Genomic DNA, 22,015 nt, shown 5'->3' with positions numbered 1-22,015 from the left:
CCCTCCCCTCCCCTCCCCTGCTTGGGTTCTAGACACTGTTTACGTACAAAGCCAGTTGTGTAAGAATTGCCAGGAGCAACGGAAGCCCTGTGCATCCCTGGATATGTGAGAGCAGGCGGTGGTTGCCATAGAAACCTCCTGGTTGGACCAGAGCACAGTTGTGTGGGTAAAGCAGCAATTTGCGGAGGGATAGTGTAGGAGATGGAAAGGCTGCCCCTTCGCTTTCTCTGCGCTGTCGGTCCCTGCACTGAGCAGACCCCCGTGTAATTCACGACACCCTTTCAAGCCCACGAATCCACCCAGAAGGTGTGTGGGACCCTCTTACCTCCTTTTGGTTCGAACTCCCCCCTCCTGTGGCACCAGTATGTCCACTCAGCATCTTGCTGGCTTGAAGCTCTCAGCCCGTCCACCTTGATTAATGCATTTTATTTCATTTTAGGGGTTTCTGCCCTGACCCCAGTAACATTCTCAGAGCAGTCACTTGGGGACATGTGTAGACACAGACACACAGTAAATGCTTCCAAATTTACCATGCACTGTAATTTGCACTGACCTCCTAAACCACTGTGAGCAAGTTAATTTGCGCCAATTGATGAGTTAATTTGCGCTGCCTCCTAATTGGCAAAAAGCGCCTGGCTGGAAGGGTTCAGCTATGGCGGAGGGACCACTCCATGGGCAGAACGGAATGCCATGGATGCAGGGTGGAAGGGCTGCTGTTGCAAGGGACCCTCTTGCGTTCGTGGGAAGCTCCACCAGTGGAACTCTGGGCTGCAGGGAGCACACCAGGATGCCCAGCGGTGGGGACTCGGCCCGCTTTGCACCTGCCCCATCCAAAGCTATCTGTTTTGCCCCAAAGGACTCAAACCAGCTCCCCGCCTCTGCCTCCCCCATGTTTTCAGTGGAGGGGGCGATTTAAAAGGGAACGGTCGCTGGGCTGAAAAAGCCGGGGCATCATGGATCCACCCTTGGTGTATGTAGCTTTGCCTGTCATTCCTTGCCTCTTCCACGAGGAAGCTTGGCTTGCCTTCCTGGTCCTTCCCCAGCCGCCCACTTCCTCTGCGCAGTCGTCTGTGCTGAAGCAGAGCTGTGTTCTGCATAAGGTGGGCCAGGCTGGGCAGAACATTCTGGGAGCAAAGTGCGGAGATTGGGGTGCTCTGGGAGGGAGAGGTTGGCCGAGGGGATGGGCAGATGGGAGAATGGTGTTCTGCAGTGTCGTCTTCAAGAAACAGGCCGCACTGGCTGTTCCGTCAAGCACCCAAAGGCCAGTGCAGTCTACCTGAGGGCTCCTGTTCTGGACAACCTGGGGCGCTTCATTTTGGGTTCACACAGCCTGCATGGAGCTGCTCCCATCCCCGCGGGGTCGGTCTGTCTGTGCTGCGATCCCGGGTTAAAAAAAAACATCCAGGCGGGGTGTCCAGGCAGGTGTGTCCGCAAGGAGGAGAATGGCGGGAGAAGGCAGGCCTGCTCCCCTGGGGGATCCCCTTGCCGATCTCACCCCTGCCTGGCCCCTCCCTGCTCAGTCTCTGTCCCGCTGGGCATGTTTCAGCGTGGCAGGAACCATACAGGCAGGTTGCTGGAGGGAGGGAGTGCTGTGCGAACCTCCCATCCGGTGTTTCTTGCTTTCAGTTCTTCAGAAGTTGTGACGACTGAGCTGCTTCCTTTCCCCCTCGCTCTTGCAGCATGAACGGGACCCGTTTCCTACTGTGCCACGTGCCACGTTGGGTGCCTTTAAAGGTGCTGAACAAGTGGCCAAGCACCAGCCAGACCCGCTGCCGTGGGGACTGGGCAGGCGTGGGGAAGGCGGGCTGCAGCCTGCTAGGTCCCGGGATGTGAGCCAGGGATGTGGGCCAGGAGTGACTTGTGTCCAGCACAGCGTCTCCTTTCCACTGTCAGCTCACCTTAGGAAGCGAGCGGCGGCTCCTCCGGCACTAAGACAATGGAAACGGCCGAGAATGCGGCCCTGGCTCTCAGCTGCCCTTTGCAAGCTCCATCTGCTGGCCTCTCCTCTTGCATTTGAGATGCCAAGGAATACTGCGCCTTGTCTTAAATGGGTTGAGCGCTTGCATGCTGGCACTCTTGCTGCCTTTTAAAAGCTCTACGACTGTTTCCATTATCGCGATGAATCTCTGCTTGGCCAGCTGTGCACTGTGAATGCATTTAAGTAATGGAGTCCAGAAATGTGCCACGTCAATGGCGACCCACCGCTCTCTCCCCTTTGGCTTTGCCCCAGGGCAGGAAAAAACGTTACTGCTCCTCTCCCTGCACTTAGGATTGATGGAGGGATGGGCAGGCGCCTCCCTGCCTCTCTCCTTCCTGCCTCCTGGGTGAAACTGGAGTAATTCTCCTCACTTCCTTTACTCTCCTCACCTTGGAGGGCGAGGCTAAAGCAGATTCCGCCCTGCCATGGGTTTGCAGTACATGCCTTTCCCTCTCGCCATGCAGGAATCTGAACTGGAAAGCAAGCTGGATGGAGAAACCGCATCTGACAGCGAGTGCAAGTCGGAGGTGGCCCAGGCAGCCCCGGCCGACGACACTCCAGAGGTGCTCAACCGGGCGCTCTCCAACCTGTCCTCCAGGTAGCATCTGTGCCGGGCAAGGGGCTCTCCAGCCTTCCTTCCTCCTCTTGGGGAACGGTAATCCAGAGATGCTCCGCTGCTTGCTCTCCGGAGGCTTCGGGCTGCGACTCCCATCAGCCTGAACCCGCTGAGGGATCGGGCGAGCCGCAGGCCAGGGGAGAGGCAGAAGCTGTCCGCCCCCATCTGCTTGCAGGCACCAAACCGGGGGTGGCAGGGTTGCGGGTGCCCGGGTTCCTTGCTTTTGGCTCCAGGTATCCTACCTGGGTGGCTTGGAGATGGCAGGATGGGGCCACCGCACAGGGATGCTTGGGCCCCTGCCCAGTCTCACCAGGCCAGGCCAGCCTTAGACATTTGCCTTGGGGGATCAACAGCTCCGGGCCTGGTTGCCCAACGGAGCGCCTCCTTCCACACGTGCCGCCCACCCCTTGCGATCTGGGGCAGAGGCCCTTCTCCGGGAGCCCTCCCTGAAGGCGATTAGGAGGATGGCTTCCCAGAGAAGGGCCTTCTCTGTGGCGGTGCCCCAATTGTGGAATGCGCTCCCCAGAGAGGTTCGCCTGGCGCCGTCACTTCATTCTTTTTGGTTCCAGGCTAAAGCCTTTTTATTTGCCCAATGTTTTAAGACTTCATTGTTTTAATTGGGGTTTTATTGCTGGTTGGAAATTGTATTAGGGTGCTGTGTTTTATTTTACATTTTGTATGGTTAAACCGCCCCAAGACTTTGATAAGGGACAGTCCAGAAACGTTTTAAATAAATAAACAAACAATAAGCCACATTCTGCCCCTCAGCAGCTTCCCCGGACTTCTGCGGGCAGAGCCGTATCTGCCTTCCATCCATCCCTGGGTCAGCTGCCTGGCATTTTAATGCCCTTCATTTTGGTTTTCATTAGGAGGTGTGCTTAAAATTGTTTATATATAGCATGAGCATGATGTGTTTCTGGGACAGCCCATCTCAAAGCTGTATCTGCTGCGGTCCCCGAAGGATTTGCAGCTGGAAGGTCTGCAGGCCTTCATTTCTCTCACAGGGCTTAGGGTGTGACTTTCTCAAACAGACCCCCGGGGGGATGAGCCATCTGCTTCCAAGAAGCAGCCACAACCCCACATGCGTGGCCACAACACTGGTTGCAACACAGCCGGCTCCCCCTGTTTTTTCTGGCCCACACTGTGGGGTTGGATTCCACCCATCGCCAGCCGTAAGGCTTTTTGGCCTTGTTTTGCCTTCTGGGTTAAACTCTGTGCCGTTTGCTGCGTACGTGATGACTCAGACAGAGCGTTTCGCCTCGGCCTCTCATTTGCAGCTTGTAACTCTGCTGTGGAGCAGGGACTGTCCACAGGGGCCAGCAGATTCCCCCCTCGCACCCAAAGCCGAGTAGCTGGGGCTGGGCCGGGCCGGGCGCGGGCGCAGTGCTGCGGCCGATGCTTTGGATTCAGAGCACCCTTCAATTATTCAACCCACTGAGTTATTGAAGCCCGTCAGTTCTTTGGCACACACGGTCTGGCAAGCTTTGTTCTGGGGGTGGCCCAGTGTTCCACTCGTGTTTGGCTGGAAAGGCGGAGGTGCTTGGATTGGGGGGGCTTGATTCTGCCGAGGGGGGGCACTGGACCACCTTGTCCCCTTCTTGACTCTCTCCCCTTTCTAATGCAGGTGGAAAAACTGGTGGGTGAGAGGCATCCTGACCCTGGCAATGATCTTCTTCTTCTTCATCATCATCTACTTGGGACCCATGGTGCTCATGATGATTGTACGTTTCTCCTGCAGGGCGGCCCCCACAGTGACTGTCCCCAGAGCTGCCCCCAGGGAGAGCCCCCAATGGCTCCCATGCCAGCTCATCCCAGCCAGCCCCTTCCGGCATCTCCGGAGCAAGGAGCGCCTTTCAGCAGTTCAGGCTGCAACCTGTCTGGGATGGAGATCCCTTTACCCGGAAGGATATCAAGTCCTTCTGTATTTTGCAGATTGCTGGTTGGTTTTGCCTGGCAGGCAGAATCAGATGCTTCCTTTTAAGGATGTATGGGAATCGTGTTCCCATTTGCAAATGCGCACTTACATTAATGCATCTTAGCGCAAACGCATATGTGCGTTGCCCCCACACGTGGTAAGCAGCTTGCAAGTTTGCAGAATCGGTGCTACTCCAAAGAGCTCAGCCACTGTAGAATCTGCAGACCGAATTCCCAGAAATTCCAGTGCATTGGAACCCATTGCCGATTTCTCCACCATGAACGATGTGAACAGTGCTGCAGATCTTTGCTTGGATAACTTCTGCTCCCCCCCACCCCAAATACCTGAGATTCTTTGAGGGTGGCCAGACGGCAGCTCCTGGCATTCCAACTGGGATTCTGACTAACGCAGCTACCAGGCTTCCTAACAGCTCACCTGCGCCAAGTCTGTTTCCAGCCACGATTCAGGATGCGGCTTGCCCAAGAGGCCGGTCGGGGCCTGGGCTGCAGAACCGGAAGGAATGCCCCCTCGGAGCACCTCACAGGCTGAGAGGGGGCATTTTGGTTTCAGGCACCCCAGGAAGGCCTGCGTGCCAGGTGGAGCTCTGTATTCAGCTCGCTTCGGAAGGGGCGTTCAGCCTCTGGTTTCCTCCTGCTGTCTGCACCGCCTCCCTTTCCCTCAGTCTCCCGGTGGCCCACCCGGGACCCTGGCGCAGGAGGAGCGGCCGAGGAAGCCTTTCAGGACGCCTGGCCTGGCCTGCCACTCTGCTGTGCGGGGGCAGCTCCCCCCCCCGCCCAGCCGGCGATCTGGCCTGCGTGAGCCGGCGCTGGGCTCTGCTTCCCTCCAGGGATGGTGCCGGGGAGGCTCTGCATCCCATCCCCAGGGCACCAGAAGAGCCCTTCCCCTCCATCCACTGCGGAGCCGGAGCTGATAGATGTGGGAAGGCAAGGACAGCTTCTTCTCGCTGTGGGAGACGGGGTGATTCTCCATGAGGGCCTGGCTAAGGATGGGTTGACCCTCAGCTCTGCTGGGGACCCCCCCCCCGCCAAGGTGCCCCCATGCACGGGAATGGTGCGCTTTCCTTCCGCGCCCTGTGTCTGTCTTCACCGTGACTGCGCAGAGGGCAGCCAAGGGGCTGGCGTGGAAGCGGCACACCCTTCAATGCACTGCGGGTTCTTCCGGGAATTGGGCTGGGGATCGTGCGACCCCCCCACTCCCCTGCTGTGCCTTGCAGGTGATGTGTGTCCAGATCAAGTGCTTCCAGGAGATCATCACCATCGGCTACAACGTTTATCACTCCTACGACCTCCCCTGGTTCAGAACGCTCAGCTGGTGAGTCGGACAGTGCGCGCGCCTGCAGAGCGGTGGGAGGAGGCCCAGGAGCTCCCCCCGAGGGGGTGCGTTGTGCCAGAGGCGAGGTTCGTGCCACGCCAAGCTCAGAGCTGTGCCTTCTCCCGCCTTTATGCCCCGCCATTGTGAAAACAGGTCACCCGTGGCGTGTAGTCGGGGGCAGTGCAGCCCTTCGTGGGCTGCCCCAGGAGTTCTCTTTGGCCATTCTCTGTGCCAGGGTGGGCCCTCCGGATGCTGGGGCTGCTCTCCCATCAGCAGCGGCTGCTTCCCACGGACCGCTTGAGGCTCGAGTTCCAAGAGGAGCGTTGCTGGCAGTAGGTGCCCTCCGGTTTCCACCTTTCCATGCATGAGCTGGAAGGAGCAAAGGATCCGTGGGAACTGGTGGTCAAGCCGGAAGAAATGGGGAGCTGGCGTATGCCCAGCCCGGCCAGCACTCACTGCCGGGTCGGGTGTGCCATCTCCTCTCTTTCTAGGTATTTCCTGCTCTGTGTGAACTACTTCTTCTACGGCGAGACAGTGACCGACTATTTCTTCACTCTGGTCCAGAGGGAGGAGCCTCTGAGAATTCTCAGCAAATACCACCGCTTCATTTCCTTTGCACTCTACCTAACAGGTAAGCGAGCCGGTGTTCCCTTATTCCGGGATGGCCAGCCTTGGGATTCCCGGAGGACCATATTCTTAAATTCTCAGAGGCCCCAGAGGAATGGGCCCTTCTCTCCTTGGGGACCGTGTTTTCGTGTCCTCCCAATTGGAGGAGGCCTTGTAGAATTTTAGCTTTATTTATTAATTATTTTAAGTATTTATTTGAAGTTTTTATATGCCGTCCCAATACTAAAAGTCTCTGGGTGGCTTATAGAAAAACGAAAAACAAAGCAAACCATAACAACAACGCTGCATCCGATAACTAGTGATTAAAACAAGGATAAAACCCAATTAACTCTTAAAAAATTGGGAAAGTTAAAAAATAGCTGAGCCTCGTGCTGGCAGATGGATAGTACTGCAATGACGGCTCCTGGGACGACGCTAAAGAAGCGGAATGGGCTTGGGTGTGAAAGCCGGGAAGGTGTGGCAGAGTTCAGCTCGCGCCGGAATCCAGACAGCGGCCCTGGCCAGGGGCTGGAGTGGCCACCCTCCCTCAGGGTGCCCAGGGTCCTCGTTTTCTTATGGAGAGGCCGGTGGGCACGGATTTGGCACGTGCAAGGTGGCACCCCAGCCGGGCCCCTCTTCCTGCCCGGCGAGCTGTGGCAGCTGGGTGATGCAGGCATGTCATAGATGGCTGAGTGGAAAGCCTGGGTCCCCGTATCCCCAGTCTGCAGGTAGCGAAGTGCTGGCCATCCCTGGGTGGATCGCGGCCTTCCTGCCCAGGGATGTGGTGCAGCCGGGAGGGGTGGTGGCATCAGGGCCGTGGGTCCCTGAGTGCAGGGAAGGGCTGGACGCTTTCCTGATGTCGGAAGGTGTTCCATAAAGTCGCCCACTCCGACGGAAAAGAGGCCCTTGCCCCTTCCACCCTGCGGGGATTTACAGATGTTGTTCTGGCATCGGCAATCCACTCTTGAGCCTTGATGGGGCAGGACAGAACCCAGTTGAGAACCGGCCTTCTGTGTTCTGCCTCCTGACCATCGCCCGCTGCACCTTTTCTTCTCCTCCGTGAATTCCTTTGCCTCCCTTGCAAAGCCTGAACTTTGCCTACGCACCGCACCCCTCTGCCCGCCGTTTCTGCTGGGTGAGGCTGACAAAATACAGGACCCCAAGAACTCGCTTCCTGCCCCTCCCTCGAGGGTAGCCAGAGCATTTATTTTGACAATGCCTTGGAGGGAAGATCCTTCTCCTGCAGTACTGACTTTGGCAGTATAAGGAACACGGTGAGGAGAAGGGCCACGGCCATCATCCTGCCCAGTAGGTCTCGGGGCTGCACGAAATACGGGTGTGTGAGACGGGGAGGAAAGGGGTGCCCCTGTTACTGCATTCCCCTCCAACCGCATCTCTCCCTCCGCAGGCTTTTGCATGTTTGTTTTGAGTCTGGTGAAAAAGCATTATCGGCTCCAGTTCTACATGGTAAGATCAACTAAATGGATTTTCTTCTTTCAGAGTTCATTGTTCGTGGAAGCAGGGCGGGGGGAGAGGGAGAGATGGACATTAACAGGGCACACGCATCTTGGTTTAGAAGAAGCACAAGCTTAAAGTCTCCCTTGATGTCCTTTGAGCTTGCTTACGGCTGAAGGCATGTGGAAGTGGGAAGCCCAAACTCTGGCAGAGCAGAGATGCTTCAGGTGTCTTTGATGCTGTCCGATTTCATTGAAATCCCCACTTCCTTTTGTGCGGGAGCTTCCGGGACAGTTCTGGACTCTATGGTGCGTTTGCACATAATGGCAACCAAGAGAAGCTTTCCAGCGTTCGATTGCCATGAGCGATCCTGCCGGCATGAAGCAGTGAAACCTGCCGGCATTTCCGTTCCTGCCTGTCCATGCCAGACGTTCTGGCCTTTCACGTCCCGAACAAGCCAGGTTGTGCTGCAGGAGCCAGCCTTAGTTTGTGGCTTTGGTTTGCTGGGGAAAGACGAGCCGCGTCTGGTTGGAACACGGCACTCATCAAGTGTGGACGAAGCATCTTAGCCTGGATTAGCTGCTCACCCAGTAAGGAAGAGCCAGGCAGGATGACTGGACCAGCGTGCTCACTCTCCCTGTCCCAGCGCTGGAAAAGCCTTTGGGTTTGCTGGTGCGGGCAGGGTGGAAAGTTGTCTGAATAGATGAGGCTACGACGCGTGAAGTCCCAGAAATACTGACGTCCCGTGTGAACGAAATGCAACGCACTGGGCCAGCCAGGGAGTCACAAAGAACCTCCCTGGCAAGCTGTGCTCTCCAGAGTGGCTTTCTTGGTTTGGATGTGGTGATGCCGTTGGGGACAGAGCAGCCGCCTTCCGGGAAGCTTCCCACAAAACACGCGCATAAGGCAGCTGGCAGGCCCGATGCAGAGCCCCCCGGTAGGGACCTGCACATGGCTGTCCCAGTGGCAGGGGTTATACAGCTGCCCTAAAGGGGAGCTGAATTGCGCGGGCCACCTTTGTTGCGAGTCGGGGTCTTGGAGCCTGGCTGAATGGAGGCGGAAGAGGGCCAGCTGCCCTGCCTGTGGGAGGCACTGCACAGTGGAAGGGACGTCACGGGAAGACCCCACCTCTCGTGCCTCCTGGCTTCTTGGACCTTCCTGGCCAGCCCAAGAGCCCATCTTCCATACCTCATCTAAAGGGCTGGGTAGCCTTTGGGAGCTTTAGCCCATTTTTCCAGTATCCCGTCTCCAAATCTTCTAGTGCAGGAGTGAGGCACCCACAACCTCCAGCTCCCACCATCCCTGCTCAGCTGTTAGGTGGGGCTGATGGGAGTTGGAGTCCAGCAGTGTCCAGCATGCTGCAGGTTCCCCGCTGCTGGGTTAGAGAGGGACCAGCCTTGTCTTGCAACGCTGATAGCTGGCAGAGTCAGAGGCGCAGAAGGCGGGCCACCAGATCTCTGGGGTGGGGAAGGGGTCACGTGAGTCCAAGGTTTTGCTAGCCCTGTGCCTGCCCCGTGGGACGCGGGGTGCCCGGTTGCCCAGCATGCGCCCACTCCTCCCCCTCTGCCGTTCTCGCCACTTGGCCCTTCGGCTTGTGTTGGAGAAATGTTTTCCCCGCCAAGTGGCCTGCGCGTTCTCTCTTCCCAGTTCGGCTGGACCCATGTGACTTTGCTGATCGTTGTCACCCAGTCGCACCTCATCATTCACAACCTCTTTGAAGGAATGATCTGGTGAGTCGGAGCTGCTCGGGGCGTGGGCCGCGTGGGGTGGCCTCCGTGGAGGGCTTGAGGATGGGGGTGCCCGGGCGGCGGGGCCGTTTGCACGGAGCAGCAGCCAGGTGCTCTTACTGGGGGCGTGAATCGGGGGGTGGGGGAGGCCGCTTCGCATCCTTGGTGTGTGTCGAGGGCATGTTCCCCCCGGAGCGATTCCTGGCTTGGGAGCAGGAGGAGGAGCTTTGCCAAAGCACAAGCCTTCCCTAGGCACTGCTGCGGCTTCTGGGTGCGTGGCTTTAATGGAACAGGTGGTGGCGGCCGCGCGAGGAACCTTACTTATTTATTTAAAGTTTTGATATGCCATCCCAATACTAAAAGTCTCTGGACAGCTTATAAAAAACAAAAAAACAAAGCAACCGTATACAACAAACAACACACAACACAGTGCATCCAATAAATGATGATAATATCAAGGATAAACCTGATTGACTGTTAAAATAGTGGGAAAATAAAAGGGTCTTTTCTTGATGCCGAAAAGAGTAAAGTGCCAGCGCCAGGTGAGACCCTGGGGCGTGTGTTCCGCAGTCGGGGTGCCACCGCCTGAACGGCCCTTCTCCGAGTAGCCACCTTCCAAGAGGACTCCCGGAGAAGGGCCCCTGCCTGCGGTCTCAAGGGGCAGGCAGGCACACAGGGCATCAGACCAGCCTTGCCCCTCGAGGAACAGACCCCTTGGCCACGTCTCGCTGGAGGCTCTGGTGCGGCCAGCTTCGCGTAAACCTGCTCTGGCACTCTTCTGCATGGCCAGCCCCTTCGCTCCTTGCTGCCTTCCCCGCGCCTCCAGCCTGAAGAGGCTTAGAGGTGACTTGAGCACCCTCTCTAGGAGTGCCCTTGATTGTCATACAATCCGGATGACAACGGTTTGGCGTTTAAGCAGGGATTAGCCTGTCCTGGCTGCTTTTTTAATGTGCTCAAAGTCATTACATTATAGGTGTTCGTACGAGAATGCCAGTAGTTCAGCCAACGGTTCTGGGATGCACTGGCTTTTTCCAGGTAAATCCATTGAGTGCACGCCCAGCTGCAGGAGCCACTGGGATCCGTATCCACTGCTGAATTCAAGGCTGAACATTCAGTTTAGCCCCCCCTCCCCCCAAAAAAACCCAAAACATGCAACAGGCCAGGCTGCCTGCTGGGCCATCCCAAGTGCTCCTTTGAGGCCGGAAGAGTAACATTTCCTGCAGAGATCTGGCTAAAAATAGCAGCGATTATGCAGAATGCGGAAGGAACAAAGAGTATGTAATGACATTGTGTGGGAGCCTGGTGCAAAGCACCCCAGGCCCAATACTTGTCCGTGCTCCTGCAGAATATGAGTGCCGGAAAGTGTGGGTAGATCCTACAACAAGAGAGAAGTTGGTCACTGAGGAATCCATATTTCTAATTATACTACAAATAATATAGACAGAGTCTTCCGGTTTCTAAATACATCTTTTTCTCCCCCATTTTTTAAATAAACAACTCTCTGCAGAAGGGAGGAGACAGACAATGGTTGCCAGCTGGGCAGAAAACACCTTGAAAATAAAGATGTTTATCTTCATTTAGCACATGTGCAGGGAGTCAGCACTTGCCAGCATTTGCTTCTGGGTGGTGGTTTTCTTCCACCGTTCATGGAACTGTGTGTCTGAGACTGAATGACAGGCAGAAACTCAGTAGGTGGAGTCCTCCCCAGCATTTGGAGCTGGGAACTGTACCTGCTCAACTTCTAGCCATCACAGAAGCACCTGTCTACAGGTGCTGCTTCCACCTCCAGATGCTGTAGGTAAAACTGCACCTGCTGAATTTCTGCCTGCCACACCTGGTATAAGAGTTCCAGGCCTTCTGGCCTTTATCAGGAACTCTGTTGCCACTGCCATGTGTAGGACGCAAGGCTGGAGGGTGGCCGAAGCAGAGTGGCGGCCTGAAGGCCCAGGAGGAGGCAGCCAGTATCCACCTGCATGGGTTTATCGAATGGTTGCGTTTAAGGTGCAAGTGTCGAAAGATGCAGTTAAGGCAGAGATGCTAATTACTGGCTTTTGGCGTAGCCTGTGGGGCGTGCGGAATGTCACGCTGCTGCCGTCTTGCACGAGATTCCTCCTCTGGAGCCGGTGTTTGGGTGGGGGAAGGTCCCCTCTTCGTGCTTCTGCAGAGCAAACATTTCTGCAGAAGGGTCTCCCCAGACGTCAGCCTTTCATGGGCCCTGAGCAAATTAAGTAGGGTCCCCCCAAGATGCCCCTTCCGCTGCCACCGCAGCCAGAATTCTCCTGTACTTCCCCTCTGGGACTAGTGAAGGCTTTTCCTCAGTGTTTGCCTTACTGGGACACTTTCAGCAAATTCCCAGTCTTTGAACACCAGAGTGCACAAAACATAAAGAGACTCTCTTGTTGCGCAAGCGTGTTCCCCTTGACCTTGAATTCAGCTCTGGCAGCATTGACCCCGACAGTCCGGAAGTACTTGGGGCAAAAAATCCTTCCCATGCAGCTTTATCTGTGGTTTTTGATCCATTTACGCGAATAAACCTGTCATGGCTGGTTCAAATGCCATTCTGGCTTGGCTTTGTCTGGGTTGACTTGTTGTTTAAAAAGAAAAAACCTAAAAGCAAAATTAGAACAGAAGTCTGGGGGTCTCCTCATGTATTTTGGAGCAAGGGGCACGGTCCGGGGATCAGAGCTGCGGCTTGGAATGAGCTCAGTGCTGGTGAGCTGCTCCGAGGCGGCCGTTGCGGCTGCTGGGTATCACGTTGCAGGCCTTGTAATCAGGAGCCGCTTTCCCCAGCCTGGTGGCCTCCAGGTGCATTGGTCTGCAGCTCCTCTTGCAGTGAGGTGGTGTGGTGTAGTGGTTAGAGTCTTGGATTGGGGCTTGGGAGATCCAGGTTCGAGTCCCTTCTCTGCCACAGAGTTAACTGGCTGACTGGGCCATTCCCTGCCTCCTGACCTAACCTACCTCGCAGGGTGGCTGTTGTGAGAACAAAATGGAGCTGGGTAAGCTGCCTTGGGTTCTTTGAGGTGCTGAGGCAGCACCAGGGCTCCCTCTTCTGGCCAATAACCAGAATAGCAAGAGGAAGAAAGCTCAGATAGGCATCTAACAAAATTCCCATCATCCCCAGCCAACGGGGCAATGGGAGTTGCAGTCCCATGCATTCAGGTTGGGGAATGTTGGGCTGCTGTGTTTCTCTTTCTAAATAAAGACAGCTCCTGTGAGTGCTTTTTAACCCCCGCCCCGGTGCCCTCTAGGTTTATCGTCCCAATCTCCTGCGTCATCTGCAACGACATCATGGCCTACATGTTTGGGTTCTTCTTCGGACGCACCCCGCTCATTAAGGTTGGTTCCTGCCTCGGGATCGCCCTGGGGACGGCTTGGCTCAGGAGGCGCCTCAGAGGCCACCCGCTTCTGCCCCACCTTCCTGCTCCACTTCTGGGGCCTGGGAGGGCCGCCCCACGTCCCCCCAGCACCTCGCTTAACAGCCTTGCCCACCTCTGTGCCAGCAGCTTTCTCCAAAGAAGACCTGGGAGGGCTTCATCGGAGGATTCTTCGCCACCGTCCTTTTCGGCCTGGTGGTGAGTGCCCAGCCGGCCCACGGCAAGGCTGGTACCGGCAGCGGCCGCCACGCCTCGAGCAGAGCGGGAGTCGCTTGGGGGAATGGCTGAGCGCTGCCAGGGGTCTGTGCTTGGGGCCCCGTCCCCACAAGCATCGGCGAAGCCCCTTGCCAGTCCCGCTCCAGAATCGCGGAAGGAGCTGCTATCACGGGGCTTGGCCGCGGATCTCCCGGGCAAGCCCACTTGCAGCAGGAAAGCCTCGGTCACGGTAGCGCCGTCCCCCGCGGCTCCCCAGCCCCCTTGCCGTCCTGCGGCGCCTCACCCGCGGCTCTTCCGCCACCACGCAGCTCTCCTACGCGATGTCCGGCTGCACGTACTTCGTGTGCCCCGTGGAGTTCAACAACGACACCAACCGCTTCACCGTGGACTGCGAGCCCAGCGAACTGTTCCAGCTGCAGGAGTACAGCGTCCCTCCCGTGCTGCAGTCGGTCCTCAGCTGGGTAGGCATCTGGATCCGGGCGCCGACTTGGGCGGCCCTGGCCCACGCGGAAGTGCGCCGTGGTCACAGGCTGTAGTGCAGTTGCCTGGATGGCGGCGGCCACGGGGAGGGACGGGGAGGGACTGCGGGCTGCATTTACTTGCCTCAAGGGAGGGCGTGCAGTGTGGCTGGGTTGAGCAGCACTTTATTCCTCTGGCCAGGATGGCCGGGATGCAGAAATCCCGGATTTCTCTGAGGGGGGCTGTGTGGGGTAGTGGTTATGGTGAGGGACTGGGAGACCTGGGTGGGAGTTCCCATTTAGCCATGATGCTCAGCTGGGTGACTTTGGGCCGGTCCCTGACTCACAGGGGGATTAGGAGAAAAAATGGAAAAGAGGAGGATCGCACCTGTCTCCTTGGGAGAAAAAGTGGGGTGCAGAGAGGGCAGGTAATAAGCTGGGCCCGTCCCTCACACGGTGGGTGCGAACAGAAACAAGGAGCCACACAGCTGTCAGGAGGCAAAGCTTGCCCTGGCTGTTCCGGTGCGGGTTGCTTGTTTGACTCTTCCCTGCCAAAGACAGCCCCTGGGCATGTGCAGAGTATTTTTCCCACATGCCGCCCAGAGTGGCCCAGCCCAGAGAAACGACTTAATAGTGAGTAGCTGTTCTCCTCATTACTGTGCCACTGCACCATGCCATGTGTCCCGCAGCTTCTAAAGCCGAGAATCTCTCCTCCCGCTCTCTCCAGAAGACCATCCGGATGTACCCCTTCCAGATCCACAGCACTGCGCTTTCCACTTTCGCATCCCTTATCGGGCCCTTTGGAGGATTCTTTGCCAGTGGATTCAAAAGGGCCTTCAAAATCAAGGTACGCTGCTGGGCATCTTGGTGATGGCTGCCGTGCGGGCGATTGGCCATGTTTCTCTCTTGGGCGGCAGGCGCTGGGATGCTTAATGCGCAATTCAGTGTGTGGGATGGGCTGCTTGATTCAGAAAAGCTGCCAGGCACGCTCTGGTTGGGGGTAAAAGCAAAACTGGCAAGTGCATATCACCAAAAATTAAAACGTATTTTAGCATGAAGCTTCTACCACCACTAACCCTAGAATTTCAGTGTGTTTGAATTTGGCGGGGGGGAAGGCTGCACAGAAATGGGGAAGCCAGTAAGCAGTTAGTGGTTAGGGCTGGGGGGAAGTGAGTGAGACCCCCCGGGGAATTTCAGAGAGTGGGACTTCCCCCTTGGCCTGAAGTTTTTTGGTCTGAGGTTTTACACCCTGAGTTTTAAAACAGATCATTTTTAAGCCGTGCACTAGGAAAGAATACGTGGAAAAGGAATACTGGAGATGTAATGCGGGCGGCTAAATCCTGCCAAGGGGAAGGGCGAGCCAGTGAGTGCTGGGGTGGGGGTGAATGACGGGGGCGCGTCCTGCTCAGGCTAGCACAAGTCTGAGCCAGCAGTTGCCCCCCCAGCCCCATCCACTGCAGAATTCTACCCAGGGCAGTGCAGTTACTTCCCGGGCAACAAGAAAGTAACTTTCTGCTTCAGGGGGCAGAAAAGGGGAGGGGACTGGAGGTCCTCTGCAGCGTGAAGTCAATAGACAGGTGTCCCCTCCCCCAGCCTCAGAAAAGTGGCCTTTCTCCCCTCACCGCTGCAGGACTTCGCCAGCACCATCCCGGGGCACGGGGGCATCATGGACCGCTTCGACTGCCAGTACCTGATGGCCACCTTTGTGAACGTCTACATCGCCAGCTTCATCAGGTAGTGCTCCGGTCCGGTCCAGGCGCATTGTCGAGCCTTAGGCTGGAGCCCCTTCCTCATCCCCAGCCAGAGAGGACTGGGGGTTCCCTGCCTCACACGCTGCCTGGGTCCCAGCTTGGGCACGAGCCGTGTGCGCCGCAGGCTGAGATCGCCGCCAAGGGGGTGCCGTGTGGCAGCAGGGGGCTGGGCTCGATGGCCTTCCCGGCCCCTCCCAGCTCTGCCGTTCCAGGATGCGATCTTCCCCTGCAGAGAGGAGAAGAGGGGGGCAGGAGAGGCTTCGTGGAGGGCTTCCAGCCCCCCAGCTGCCTGGAACAGAAGGATGTTGTCCATCCCAAGGCAGAACGGCTCCTCGCTCCTGGCTAAGAGGAGGGTGGTGTTGAAGAGGAGAGCGGACCGGGCAACAAAAGGAAACGGGGCGCGGGCTGCTGGAAGCCTTTTCTGGCTGCGGTTGCATTGTGTGGGGATGTGACATGGCTGTTTTCTGCCTTTCCTCCTGCAAGGGGTCCCAACCCGAGCAAGCTGATCCAGCAGCTGCTCACTCTGCGGCCAGATCAGCAGCTGAGCATCTTCAACACGCTCAAGGCGCACCTGCTCGACAAGGGTGTACTGCTGGGGCCAGAGGACGCCTAGGCACAGAGCCGTCCAGGTGCGGCAGGGCGCGTCCACCCCACCAGCCTCCCCACGCCTGGCCAGGAGGTCCTCTTCCAGCTTGCCCCACCCAGAACAATATCCCAGCCTCACGCCTCTCAGTCTCTCCTTTTCCATATGAGGGGCCTGCGTTTGTGGACTTTAAAACAAGCACTGTGTATCTGTGTGACCGTGTTTCAAGCAAGCCAGTGGGAGCTTTTAGCTTGGAAGGAATGGTGGCGAAGAAGAAGTCGTCTGAATGAGTGCTTTAGAAGGTAACCGATCCCTCCCGTGTGGGGTGGCTTCTCCGCCCCAAGATTTTCTCTTGTCGGGGAGAAGGTGCATCGTGAGAAAAGCGTGCCGAGCGGGGGCTTTGTGGTCCAGGTGAAAGAGCAGGTGTGCTGATCCGAAGCGACCGGAGTCCCACCACCGCGCTCTCTCTGGGCATCACGCCTGGCGGGGTGATTGTGCGAGCTCTCCAGGCTGCCGAATCGGTGCCCAGAGTGCAGTGAAGTAGGCAGTGCTTCCCTGTCGCACCCCTGCGTGCCACAGAGCAACCCAGGTCAGGAGTCATTGCGTTCCCACAAGCAGAGAGCCAGGCTGGGGGTGGTTTCCATTCAGGCCCCCGTGTCGGCTCTGGTTTTGCGAGGAAAATCGAAGGGCCGGACTCCTTGCACGTGGCTCAGCTTGGCAACTGCGAAAATGAACGCAGAGGATGGGGGCGTCAACCACTTCCCAAGCTGGGCTTCTGCGAGAGAAGGGCTGGCCGACCACCTTCCCATGAAGGCCGCTGCTTTTGCGCCATTGTCCGGCAGTGCGCTCCTGCCCGGGCCAGGGGGCATTTGCACAGATCCAGCTACACAAGCGGTGGTGTGCATGGATGCTCTGGGGCACTGCCATGTTGCTTTCACCACAGAAGGAAAGTGAGCAGAGGGGTGTTGATCTGGAGAAAGTGCAGCCGAGAGGACTGCTCTTCCAGACGGAAGATGGAACTTGCCAGGTTTTTACCTGGGTTGCAGATCAAGGCCCTCGGGGAAAGTGTGGAAGGGCACAGAAGGAAAGGCAAGTTCTGTTTTTTAAATAAATGCATTCAATTTTTTTATTTTGCAAATCCTACTGAACTGTTTTTAAGACGAATATCCCTCATGTGAGTGGAAGAGAGCGAGCAGTGTAAAGATGCATGGAGACCGGATTTGGAACGCTCTTCTCCAGAAACCTGAAGCGGTCAAGATGAGGCGCATGTCTGTACCCCTGGGCCAGGGTTCCAGGGTTTCTGTCTGCCATCATCCCAATACTGCCTGTCTAGCTCCCACAGAACATGGTGGGGACTTTGGAACCCTTTAGACGTTAGCGGGGTTCCACCAGTTTAGAAAGCAGCTGGTGGGACATAAGATTTTTTTACCCCAAAACATTATTTAGCTAGAGAAACCTGTGTGCTGGGCAGAAGGGTTCCTCCTCGCCCTTTCCCTGCTGCTGCTGCTGCTGCTGCTGCTGCTGCTGCTGCTGCTGCTGCTGCTGCTGCTGCTGCTGCTTCTTTTCCCACGTGTGGGAATGAGAAGTGTGCGGTTGTGTTTGACCCCCGCTCAGAGTTACTGCTGTCCATAATACCCAGCCCTAAAATTAGCAGCCTGGGCGGATGCTGTGCTTTGGGAATACCTCCTTGCTCCTCCTCTTGCCGGAACTGCTTTCTGTGCTTGTCTCGACCACCAGTCCCGGGGCTTGCTGTGTGGGAAGGAGAGGCAGCCAGCACTGTCAGGAAATGCCCGACAGCTGCACCCATGTGCCTGGGTCAAGGGGCAGTCTGCCTCCAAGCCGCTCCAGCAGTGCCCTTGGCCCAGCAGTCTCCACAGGTGTGTTCGCATGGTGTTTAGCCAGGCCAGCTGGGCAACTGCCTGCAAAGACCATCCTGCAGCTGGGAGTGGCTCCTTTTGTTAACCTCGTTGGTTATGTTTAGAAATGGGCTTCCCGTTCCAGTCTAGAATCCACATACACACTCACACTCACACTCTCACTCACTCCGGAATGTGCCAGGCCCAGAGTACATATGGGGAAGCATGCCTTGGACCCCATGGAGGAAAAAAGTTCCTTGTGGGGAGGAAAAAACGGGGGCAAGGAGATGGCCTAGCTTTCGCTGCTCCCGGCCACCCTCCTGGTCTCCTGCCCTTCCAGAGCTAACAGTAACCTCCTGATTGAAGCCGACTTGGAAATGGCTGGAATCAGACTTTGGGGAAGGGGTGAGTTCTGGTCTCTGCAAGAGGTCTTTGGAGTGTCGCAGGGCTGGCCAGGGTGTGGCAGATGGGGGGCTGCAGGGGCAGCGCGAAGCGTTCCGGAGGACTGGCCTCCCCCTCCCCAGGCACCCTGGGCTGATGCTGAATAGCAGCCTCGCTCCTGCCGCCCGACTCCCCTCCCACCCAGTCCCCAAAGGGAAGTTGCCACCGCTTTTCATCTTTGCTGCTCAGGCAACTGCAGCAGTGGCTCAGAGGCGTTGAGTAATTCAGTCCTCAGCTGCAAGAGCCGACACAGTCTCTTCCTCGCTCCCTCTCTCACACGAAGGCAGTCTCTCTCTTGAGAAGAGGTGGCAGACATTAGCTGGAGCATTTCCTTTCCTCCGGAACGAGTCCGCATGCGACGAACGGTTGGGACCTGCTCAGCCGGCTCCTCTCCTTTCCTCTGGTGCCAATGATAGACTGCGGAGAAGCGGGTGGCTTTTGCATAGGCACTCCAGGGCCTCGCTCCCCCTTCTGCCCATCTGTGCAAAGCTCCCGCCGAAGCATGCAGGCAGCTCAGCGCAAAAGTGCCAGGCCCAGCCTGAGGCGTGCGGCAGCTGTTCCGGGTGCCGCGGGTGGCCCTGACAGCCTCGCACAGAAACTTCCGCTCCAAACTTTGCTCTTTACGGATGCATCCAGTTCGTGAGCTTTCTCTTCTTTCTGCCTGTTGTGTTTTGTCCTTTCTATACCTTATACTAGCTTTTGGATGGCCACCCAGGCCTTCTCTTTTGATCCATACACAGAGACATGCCGTTTTTCAGAAGAGGCCTAAAAGCGAAGATCTGGCTTCTGGCTGACCCGAGCGATGCGTGAGGCTTAAGCTCACGTGCACAGGCTGTGATTTGAGCGTTGTGGTTTGCATAGTTTGGGTCTCTGAAGCCGCTGCGCAGGCAAGCCAGCCATTGTTGGCTCTCGGACACTCCCCCCTAACTTGCTGCTTCGCTCAAGAGGCGAAGCTTCTCCTGGGCGGTACCACCTGGGGGTGGGCATGTTTGAACATCCTTCCCTGCAAGAAGCAGAGACAAGGTGGAAAGGTGAGATGGCCAGGAGAAGGCGGGGGCAGAGCCGGACCCCCCACTTCCCAGCGGATTCTTGCATCAAGGAGCAGCAGGAGACCACCTTGCGCTCTGCGGCTCCCGCTTTGCTCCCCCCGTTCACGCATGGATGGCGAGTTTGGAAAGTGCTGGTGGTGCATGCAAGGTTCTCTGCTTGTGGATGCTCCCCTAGGATTGGAACCCCCTCTGCAGGGGACCCCCATTTCACAGCACCCCCTGGTTCTGCAGAACCCTGGTGCACATGGAGCTGGAAGTGTTTGGTCATGTCTCTCCGGAGAGTTCATGCAGAGCAAGCCTGGGGAGGAGGCGCTGGGCTTCTCAGCCCCACCACTTCCGTTTTCCCAGTGAGTGCTTGGAGGAAATGGCATGAGGAGGCCGAGGCTGGCTTGCTGCGGAAGGCGGCAGCGGAACAGATCGTGGACGCCAGAGGTGCCGTCCTGCGGCTGCCGCTTGATTCTGTGGGTGGCTGCAGTGGATGCTTGGTCAAGCGGTGGTGGAGACTTTCTGTGCAAGGCGAGACCAGCACGGGGGAAGGAGAAGCTCGAGGGCTGTGTGTTGCCGTGTCTGCTGTCAGGGCCAGCCACTGCTGTTGACCAAGCAGTGGGAAGGTGGGCCAGTTACTGAGATTGAGGATAAATGCCCAAACTCGGAGGGTTCCCCCCTTTTGTTCGTTCTGGATCTTGAGGTGAACACGCAAGCTGGCAAAGAGCGGTTGGAAACGCGGCGGGCTTTTAACCTGCAGCTGGTGCAGCAGCTCGCCTGGAGCAGATCAGAGGAAAGGGGGCAGCTTGGCCCGGCTGTTGAGGCCCCAAAGGCGCAAGTCCCAGTCCAGGCCTAGAACTCTGCCCGGGGGTCCGGGTCACCAGGGCGAGCTTCCCCAGTGTCGTTGTCAGAGGAAGCCTGCTCGGCTGAGCCAGGCCATGCTCCCCGGGCCGGGGGACCACTTCGGGGAGTGCCTGTGGGTGGCGGGGAGGGGCTGCCTCCCAGGGACCAGCCCAGCACTGGAGTCCCCCTGCTTGGGCGCAAGGAGTCAGGAGCGGGACCAGAAGCGCGGGGTGTCTCCACGTCCCTGGGGGAGGCCCTCCAGGGGTGGCAGCGGGCCAGGAGCCGTTGCGGAGAGAGCTGCTGAGCAGAAAGTGTGTGCTTAAAGGTGTCGGCGCCTTGGAGGCGGCGATCCTGAGAACCGTTCTGAGAGGCCTGCGTGTGTCTGGGGTCCGGAATCCAACTGGCGGCAGATCCAGTGGCTCAGTGTCTGAGAGCTGGCTGCCCTTTGCCAAAGCAGTTTTTGACTGCACGCAGCCCGGGCCTCATCCTGGAGCTGGCCGGGGGCTGGGGGGAACCCCGCTTTCTGTAATGGTTTCCATATAGGGCAGAGCTACTCTGCATCCCAGAAGTTGCTGCCTCTGGGCATCAGCTTTCCTGAGCATGAGCAGAACCACCTGGCCATGCTTGGATCCCTGATCTCTGCTCCCCAGCGCACACCTCCTTTTGCTAACTGCTCTGTAGGGTTGAAGAGGTGCCATCACCTGACACAGTGATGTATCTGAAGCTGCCAATATGACGCTTGTCATGCCTCTAGTCCTCTTGGAGGAAATACATTGCCCTTCTGCAGTTCCTTTCCCTCCCTGCCTGCATGGTCCCTGTGCCCCTCATTCAGTGTGTTTATTCTGTCCACGCTATCCACTTATTTTTAAATGTATTGTCTTTTGAGGGAGGGATGCCTCTGTGTGTGTGCACGTGCGTGCGCGTGTGTGTGTGGCAAATACACATGGACTTTCCTCTGGTTTTCTTGTTTTTGACTGTCAGAATGTGAAATACTATATAAAGGTATTATACCCTATTTATATACTGTACTGTTATTGTTAAATAAAATATCTCTACATTAATTGCTTGCATATGCAGTTCTTTAGAAATGGGAGAAGCTTGTTGGGGGTTTTTCAGTGAGTGAGGGGAAGTCTGTATATCACCAGGAAATAAATAGCGGGGAAGTAAGTGCCACAAACTTCCTTTCTATATACATCAAGGCTATGAAATCCGATGCATAATTTCCCTGTTCGAAATGCACGTATTTCCCAGGGACTTTAAAAAAAACCCCTTAAAGGTTGTAGGTTGGGATGGAGTAAATACCCCCCCCCCCCCCGGGACACTTAGTGGAGCCTGCTTGTAGGGATCAACCAGCTTTCCCAGTCCGCAAAAGCCCCCAGGATCCCAGAGTGGCCCAGACCACGGGGAGGGGGAGGCCGTGGCAGCCCCCCAGGGGCCAGGTCTCCTTTCCCAGGAGCTGCTTGTGAGAGGGCAGGGAGACTGTCCTGTTGGCGAAGGCCCTGCTGACTGCCCCTGCACCATGAGCTCAGTCGTCCGGGTTCAGATGGTGCAACAGCCCATGGTGGGTAGAACAACCCCTGGAACGAGGGATGGTGCTGGAGGGAGGAGCTTCTTGCCCCAGAACGAGCCATCCAGGGGCAATCGGCCCAGGTGCACCTGACAACCCCCCCTCTGGCGGCAACCCCCACGACTGGCGGTGTCACGCAGCCCCGGTCTCTGTCCTAACGGCGATATTTGCGTTGAAACCGCAACGCCGTCTTGACCCGTTGAGCGTTGTGACAGCCACGCAAAATGCCGGTGTGGGCCGGCACAAGTGAGGAGCACTGCGGT

At 57.1% G+C, this 22,015-nt stretch overlaps 1 protein-coding gene across 1 annotated transcript in view; it reads left to right on the top strand.

Annotated features, from left to right (window-relative positions):
* CDS2 (CDP-diacylglycerol synthase 2) overlaps positions 1-21,246 on the top strand; it is a 29,608-nt gene extending 8,362 nt beyond the window's left edge. The window contains exons 2-13 of the mRNA XM_044417390.1: positions 2,443-2,576; positions 4,219-4,315; positions 5,744-5,841; positions 6,333-6,472; positions 7,856-7,914; positions 9,550-9,632; positions 12,878-12,965; positions 13,133-13,201; positions 13,528-13,680; positions 14,405-14,524; positions 15,308-15,411; positions 15,912-21,246. Of these exons, the coding sequence (XP_044273325.1) occupies positions 2,443-2,576; positions 4,219-4,315; positions 5,744-5,841; positions 6,333-6,472; positions 7,856-7,914; positions 9,550-9,632; positions 12,878-12,965; positions 13,133-13,201; positions 13,528-13,680; positions 14,405-14,524; positions 15,308-15,411; positions 15,912-16,041 (1,275 nt within the window). The 3' untranslated portion in view covers positions 16,042-21,246. The remainder of the gene's footprint in view (positions 1-2,442; positions 2,577-4,218; positions 4,316-5,743; positions 5,842-6,332; positions 6,473-7,855; positions 7,915-9,549; positions 9,633-12,877; positions 12,966-13,132; positions 13,202-13,527; positions 13,681-14,404; positions 14,525-15,307; positions 15,412-15,911) is intronic.
* The last annotated feature ends 769 nt before the right edge of the window (positions 21,247-22,015 follow it).

Source organism: Varanus komodoensis, unplaced genomic scaffold (genome assembly GCF_004798865.1).
Source record: "Varanus komodoensis strain SLA01 unplaced genomic scaffold, ASM479886v1 scaffold88, whole genome shotgun sequence".
Lineage (NCBI taxonomy): Eukaryota > Metazoa > Chordata > Lepidosauria > Squamata > Varanidae > Varanus > Varanus komodoensis.
The sequence above is the reverse complement of the archived record's forward strand: the minus strand, read 5'-3'. Positions and strand labels throughout refer to the sequence as shown.